Source organism: Plectropomus leopardus, chromosome 4 (genome assembly GCF_008729295.1).
Source record: "Plectropomus leopardus isolate mb chromosome 4, YSFRI_Pleo_2.0, whole genome shotgun sequence".
NCBI lineage: Eukaryota > Metazoa > Chordata > Actinopteri > Perciformes > Serranidae > Plectropomus > Plectropomus leopardus.
Window position 1 is genome coordinate 3,474,416 of NC_056466.1, and position 7,828 is coordinate 3,482,243.

At 36.5% G+C, this 7,828-nt stretch overlaps 1 protein-coding gene across 2 annotated transcripts; it reads right to left on the reverse strand.

Moving 5' to 3' along the window:
- Positions 1–802: 802 nt before the first annotated feature.
- Positions 803–7,181, reverse strand: LOC121942396 (protein CutA homolog). 2 transcript variants are annotated; one of them, XM_042485590.1, is made up of 8 exons: positions 7,126–7,163; positions 5,867–5,897; positions 5,412–5,477; positions 5,091–5,239; positions 4,725–4,784; positions 3,642–3,687; positions 3,161–3,210; positions 803–2,966 (listed from the first exon to the last, which is right to left on the reverse strand). In XM_042485590.1, the coding sequence occupies exons 3-8, from the start codon at positions 5,472–5,474 to the stop codon at positions 2,867–2,869; spliced, it is 468 nt and encodes a 155-aa protein (XP_042341524.1). In that variant the 5' UTR covers positions 5,475–5,477; positions 5,867–5,897; positions 7,126–7,163; the 3' UTR covers positions 803–2,866. The 2 variants fall into 2 exon arrangements, with proteins under 2 accessions (XP_042341524.1, XP_042341523.1); XM_042485589.1 differs by lacking the exon at positions 5,867–5,897 and having other exon boundaries at positions 7,126–7,181.
- Between the last annotated feature and the right edge of the window lie 647 nt (positions 7,182–7,828).

Sequence of the window (7,828 nt, forward strand, 5' to 3'; positions counted from 1 at the left end):
AACTGACGAAATACCAGATTTTACACCAAGAAGGTTGTCAAAGATTAGTGTGGCCCTGTGTATTTGGTGATCTACTGTATCAAAGACCTTATCTTTCAGTTATGTATCTATATTTATTTATTGTTGTCATGTTGAAAAGGGCTGTCACAGGAACATTTTGTTCTGAAATGGCTAATGCGCTGTATGAATCATATCCCAGTGGGACATAACTAATCACCCTTTGTGAAATGCAAAATGTCAACTGTGTTTACTTTTTACTTTAACTTCAACAGCCCACGAAGCTGAATTGCAGTTTTTTCAGAAACACATTTTGGTTGTTAAGTGCTTTTGTTGATCTTTTGTGAAACATCACTACTGAACGTGCCTGAGCATACTTACTGTACATGGAGCTGGACAAAGATGTTACTCTCACTGCATGTCCTAAAAGCAAGAAAGTCTTTTCTCCTCTCAAGATTAACTGACAACATCTTGCTATAGATTAATACCTGAAATGTGCAGAAACCTTCTATCGTAAAAACGTCTATAGCAGGTTTCAAGACGAAGCAGGTTTAAAGTGTATTTTCGGTGTGACTCTGTGAGATATGATATTGCATCAAAAACATGCTAGTGAGAAACTGCACACCTTTTGTTTAGAAAACAGACAATTGTGTTTCCATTTATTTATTAAATCCTCTTAAAGTTTGAAGTATTTTTTTTTGTTTTACTAACACATAACACACACACCAACATTATGTATCTCGAAGGCACAGAAAAACGTTTGTCTGTGATGAACATCTATTTTTTTGTATTTTTTTGGGAGGATTCTCTGCTTTCTTACTTTAAGGTAAAGCAAATCTGTTGGTTATGACGGCTTAAATAGTAGGTGTGCGTTTTGTGATGTATTGTGAATTTTATATTTTATGTCTAATTTAATTAAGGTTCAAACACTGAAGTCAAATTTCACATCTGCAGGTTATATTGTGCAGGGATGAGCAACTACACCGCTATCTGTATCTGTTCAATCAGCTAAATTGTCCGTGTCCGTGTTTGTAATTGGAGCAGACGGGGTTTAAACTGGACGTGTGCTGGGCTTTAAGCGGAAAAGGGTGGGACCTAACCTGAAAATGTTATTTTTGCCTTAAAATGATATGGGTTGATAAGCTGTGATATAATTTATTACAAATGAATTTAACAGACAGCATTTTTGATCATAAGAGATTGAACACAGCAACCCAAATGAGGATTTTCCATCATCATGAGAGCAGATATGTACACATTGTACTCAGATGATACTGCTACTCTTATAAAGTACTTTATCTGTACCGGGTACTCATTCCATCTGAGTATTCAGGTAAACCCTAATATCAAGCTAATTTGTTGCATACTTGTTTGTTTTTTTTTCAGATTGTTTTCTAGAATCAGTGTTTGTATTCAAATATATTATTTGAATGTTGTCAGAGCACTGGTAAAATACAAAGCCAAGTGAAAAGGGGTGAGAGCGGGCTAAATAAATGTTTACAGATGATATTCTAAACATCATCCATTAGCTATACCGGCTTATCCTTTTGTAAGGTTGCGAGGGGGCTGCAGCCATACAGACACATACATACAGGCAACCACTCAGTATGTAAACATGCACAGTTTAGTCGAGCTACGATTAAAGCTCCACTCTGCCGTCGTCCTTGTCCCAGTATACAAGCCCTGGGAGAGGACTGACTTAATGACAGAGGTATGTCCAGCTCCGCAATGGTATGTGGCAATATGCCCCCTTTCAGCTAGTTGCTACTGGACCTTCAGCTGGTCAACCTATATTGTGTTACAGTATGTACTCTAAGCACTATCTTTTCTTGTTTTCGTCTTTTTTTCTTCTAATTTCGTTTTTTCCCAGCTTTCTTCTACAAATGTATGCAGCCAAAGCACAGAGCAGGAACTATGGAGCATGCAGAGAATGCCTAAGCCAGTTTGGGTCTGAGGCGAAATTTGACTCAGAGTGATTTCAGTCTGACTAACGTGTTTACATGTATTACAAAAGTCCAGTTTTAGTCAGACTAACACAATAATTCAACTTTTTCGAACATCATGTGAACGTATTGAATGTCACTTTATTCCTCTGAAGTCTCCAATTAAGTTGACATGCATGTCTTAGCATGTGGGAGGAAACCGGAGCACACTGTAGATAACCCGTGAGGGTATGGGGAGAATATGTAAACCTCAAACAGAACCTTTTTGCTGGGAGGTGACAGCATTAACCACCATGCTGCACTACGATTGATATTACTTTGTAAATATTTTTTGTCTCTTTATAAAACTTGTTGTATGCAATTGTGTCACTTGGACTACTGCGCTGTCTATATGTATACAGTATGTAATATGGACGTTACATGTACCTATTGAAATATTGTCACCATGACCTCAATTTTACTGTATGTTGTTCACCAAGACAGACTTGAAAACAATTAAAAAATAATCCTTCAGTTTATTGCAAAAATGTGTCTTTCTCAAATGAAATGAAAAATGTAACTGATGTCATTTCAAACATTTTAGTGGCAGCTTCAGACAGGCTGCAGCAGTTTATTCTGCACCTGGATCACTTTGAAAATTAAAGACAAAGGCTGCCCTCTAGTGTTAAACATACAGGGAGAGAAACACATTTAGCTCTAACAGGACTCAACTGTGAAACGCAGCAAAAATGACATATTTTAGCTGTGTTTTTATTTTAATCATTTTAAAGCGCCCAACTTATTCACATGATGGGCATTTGTCTTGTGACTCTTGCTCTAATGTATTTTCACAGATCTGGACAATCTTGATTTCTCTTTGCAGGGAAACTGTGAGTGTGTATGCACGTTTTTTAAACATCCACCCATGAATTATAATTCATTCATCCTTACTCAGGGACTATTTCTCCGATCCACTTGAGGTAGGGCAGGTTGCCCTGGTCGATAGGCAGGCTGATGACCTCGGCCACCTCATAAGGATGGTTAGAGCTGAAGAGGACAATGAGCAGTTATGAGTCAACTGGGAGCACAGACAGACACACAGAACATATAATAAGCAGTAATTAAAGCTGTGCTCTTTGACCACATGAGTCATGCAGTTAATGGGGTAACACAGTGTTCCTGTGAGAGTCAGGTTCGAGCAGGTGAGGTGTTTTCTGAACTGAGTTTAAAAATAAACTTACCGGACATATTCGGCAAGAGCGGGCACTTTGGAACTTCTTGTTTTAATCATCTAAAGAGGAGAGAGACACTGGGTTATCTCTGAAGATTTTATCATTTTCTCACATGAAATATATTTCTGGTAGTAAAAAAAAAACAACCTGGTCTGTGTCTAGTACGCCCCAAAAATGCTTGCCCTCTCTCACCCAGTGTGAGTTTATAGCCCCTTTTACACTGCCTGTTCAAGGCGGAAATGTTGCACCGTTTTTCCCCTCATCTTTCTGTACAGAAGGTACCATCAATGGATAGACAAGTTGTCTGTCCTTTAAGTCCATTGGTCATGAAGAGACAAAACATTTAAATCATATATATATGTGTGTGTGTGTGTGTGTGCAGCTGAAGCAATGAGACTATTATAAGAAAGCCCATGTAGAACAGGTATTTAGCTGCATTTAGTTATTTTTGCCAAAGCATAAAATATCAGAGTACTTATTCAACACTCACCAGTAGCACTTCATTGTCCTCTTCAATCTTACCCTGCCATTCATATCTGAAGGAACAAAACAAAATAAGGAATTTCACCTCAACTAAGTCCTTGTCAACCATATTATTAAAGGGCAAAATCATTTATTTCATATGCTGACAAAGAAAACCAGTCATTCATAAACCCTCAATAACCATAAATATTTATTCAATATTTATTGAATTTGCTTTAATGGTGTGAATTGGTTGTGTTGACCATGGCTGCAAACTGAATTGCCCCTCAAGGACAAAAAGACTAATCTAATCTAATAGTTATGATGATAAATTTTAAATACAGCACCTTTCGGAACAGTTACATAACGTTTTACAATAAGAACAGACTTAAAGCCAAACAGTATGCACATGGTAAAAACAGAGCAAGATGAATTAAAATGTCATAAAACATCAGTGAAATCACAAAAAAACAATCATTAAAAAAAGAGTTTTTAAAAGTGATTTAAAAGACAATTTAGAGTTTGTGGCCCTGATCTCCCCGGTCGGTTATTTTTAAGTCTGGGGGCTCTATCACCTTTGTGAATTAATCTGGACGTTGGAACAACACGCTTGTCTCGGGGTGCGAGAAGGGACACAGACAGGAACGGACCAGATAAGTAACGTGGGGTGAGGCCTCTCGGGGCTCTGTGAGTGATTAATAACACCTTAAAATCTATTCTCAAAGCAGCTGGTAGTAAGTGAAACCAGGATCGGTGAAATGTGGTCATGTTTCCTAGTCTGAATCAAAACTTTGGCAGCAGAATTTTGGATGAGCCGACAAGGGTAAAGGGATTTTTTTTTACCAAGGGGTAGAGAGTAAGGAAATATATTCATCTAATGGATTAGTAATGAAGCAAGGGATTAAAGATTTTTGGTGGAAAGAAGTGGTCTAAACTTTGTAATGTGTAATATCTGAGATGATAAAATCAGGAGAAACAACTGATTTGAGTTTATCTAAGTTTAGGTTTTGATCAAAAATGACACAGAGAGTAAAAAAACACCTTGTACATATTGAAAAAAGGGAAAACTCAGTCGGGCATGACACTTCAAAGCAGCCGTCTCAAAACTTACACAGATGTAATTGCTGGGACGATGTTGACACAAGCAGCTAGCTTCTTTTCCACAATTCCCCTGAGAAACAGAAGAAAATAATGCATCAGACACTAAGGATTATGCATGAAATAACTAGCAAGGATGCTAAATGCTGTTGACTGAACAGCAGAAATCAAAATCTAAATTTGTTTTGCAGGTAAAGTAATACGAGCTAAAACAATTCCAATGAAACTGGACAATACATTTTGACTCAAGTAAATAACAGAGGGGAGAGAGACTAAGAATGGATCATTTTTCTAACATTTATTTGATCTTTTATTCTATAATACGTTATAAAAAAAAATCATGTCTAAAACTGAATGAGGATGTTGGTGGATGTGTCACCTTGCCAAGTCTTTGGCCACTGTGTCGTTCGGACAAGTGACGAAAGCGGCAGAGTGTGTGCCCGACGTGTACGTCTCAGATGCCATGGAAAACGCCCTCAGTCCAACAGTCCTCAGCAGCTGGAACATAAACACACTCAGGAGCACCGTCTGGGAGGAGAACAACAGGAGCAAGAGGATGAAACCCAGCAAACAACTGCGTAACAAGGTGTCCAAAATGCATTAGAGCAAGGCATGGAGTATAGAAAACATGAACAAACCACCCAAACTGTGTTAGAGACATCTGCATGCAGAATAAAGCATGCAGCAAACACACACTCACCACAACTAAAGCTTTCAATGATCCACCTCGCAGGGATTCTGCACCGGGCAGTCCAATGCGCATTGCCTGAGCAGGTCAAAAACATAACCAGTTAGCCAGCACCAGTGGTGGAATAAAAGTCTGACAATAACAATATAACTTTCTATAAATAAACGGATATTTAAGTGCCTGTTGCTGCTGCTTTTACTATTTTCGGCTCAATTAAAACAAATTGCTTGCTGAATTAATAAATAAAGAAAAAAGGAAATTTCAAAAATTCTTTTATCTAACAAATTGAACATTGAAATGAACACAATGGCACCAGTAAAAAGGGGTTGTTACATTTAAGAGTGCAGAGTTTGTTTGTTTTTGCTGATATTCTCTTCCTACTAACTCATAATTATCCCTGAGTGCAAGATATGGCCGTCCTTCACAGCATTTTAATAACACAAGTTTGATTAAAAAAAACTGTGCACCTTCAATGGAAGAAGAGCTCAGATCCTTTACCTAAATAAATACAGAATAGTCTAAAATTACTCCATTACATGTCAAAGTCCCAATCACTAAATGTCATGTGAGTACATGTACTTAATTATTATCAGTTAAAGTATTTAAAGTAAAAATATTCATCAAACAGAATGGCTGCTTACAAAGTGTTATATTACTACAGCAAATTACGCATATATGTTCTTCACTAACAAATACATGTAAAAATTGATACTCTCGCAAGTCTGCACAAAAAATACCAGTTGGATAGAGTTATTACAAGAATTATTATTAATTTACACAATTGCGTTCATCCAGTGAAAACACCTTATTTGTTTGTTGTGCACAGTGCACAGTGCTAAATGCTACACATTTTAGGGACATTATAAGTAAATTTTGGCTACTGAAATATATGACTTTTTTTGTTTTCAATTTCAAATTGCTCTTATAATATTCACATTTTGTTTCCCTGACCATGTTTAACATTAAGTATGAAATTGTGCTCCATTATATTAACGTGTGGTCAGTGAAATGACAGGAAACATTTCTAGTTGTAGTTCATTGCTGTATATCATTTGTTATTATTATGTAAAAAATTTTTTACTAGTGACTGTAAATGTCAAATATTTCCTTCAGAAATGCAGTGGAGTAGCAGTAGGCTACACAATTGTACCTCAAACTGTATATAAATACTGCACATGTAACGTTACTTGAAACTATTCCACCATTTACTTAGTAACACGGTCATGCAGCCAGGTTTCACATGTGAGACCTGTTAATATACAGCTCGAGTATTTTGTTCTTGGGACATATTCGGTGTATTTATTGGATGTACTGCAGCAGAGTACTGGAATGTACTCTGTACACAGTGCACCGTGCTGTGGTGCAGTGGCAATATATGCATAAAACCAGTCTTATTTACTCGTTATTTTATCTTACTTTAAAAGACAAACATGCTATAGAAATCATACAGCCATTTGCCCACAAAGGTATGCAACTGTGACACGCTAAATCCGTGTAATAACCACTGAACAGTCACTGTTTGTAGTTTATTGCTGACATGCAGACGCGGTGTGTTTAGCTAGCAGTTAGCATGAGCGACAGCTAGCAGTAACGTTAGTTGTTAGTCGGGAGCAAAAGCGATGTCGCCTTTATGAGAACACTGTAAGACGAGCATATTAAAATGTCATATAATTTGGTTAATACGCGTGGAAAAAGCTGAAACTCTGAAGGTTTTTTTGTAGTTTACCTTCTAACAGCTGGCTGGCACGAACGGAGCGGCACACTACCGTAAAGCGAGGCGGCTCTGTGTTTGTGAAACTGTCGTAAATCAGAACCGGGCTCCCAAGCGAACAACGTTCAACAAAAAACTTCAAATCCTTTTATTTTCTTTGCATCATCCTGACTAAGGTTTCCATACATGTTAATGAAAGTGAAAACGTATGAAATTAAATTAAAATAAATAAATAAATAAATAAAAATGATCCATTTAATCGTGGACTATTAACTACAAGAACAGTGTTTTTTATTTTTTGTGTGTTGTTTTATAATAATAACAGCAATAATACATTTTATCTATAGAGCGCTTTTAAAAGGAACTCGAGACGCTGTACAGAAGTAAAGAGCAATAAAAAATTTTGTTTTGTTTTGTTTTGTTTTGTTTTGTTTTTTTTTCTTTTGTTTTGTTTTGTTTTGTGTAAATAATGTTCAGGTAATATTCTTGTACTATTCTGTACAACTTTGGAGTAAATTGGGACGATTTCACTCAAAAACATGGGCAAAAAGTGATTGCGTAACATTGTAATAAATGTACCTTAAACTGCAAAAAAAAATAAATAAATAAATAAAAAATAGATTTAGAACATTATTTTTAAAAGGCTAGAGAAAACATCTAGAAGTATAGTTTTCCTTAGCCTTTTTTTTTTTATCTCCCTAGTTATCATAATTACATA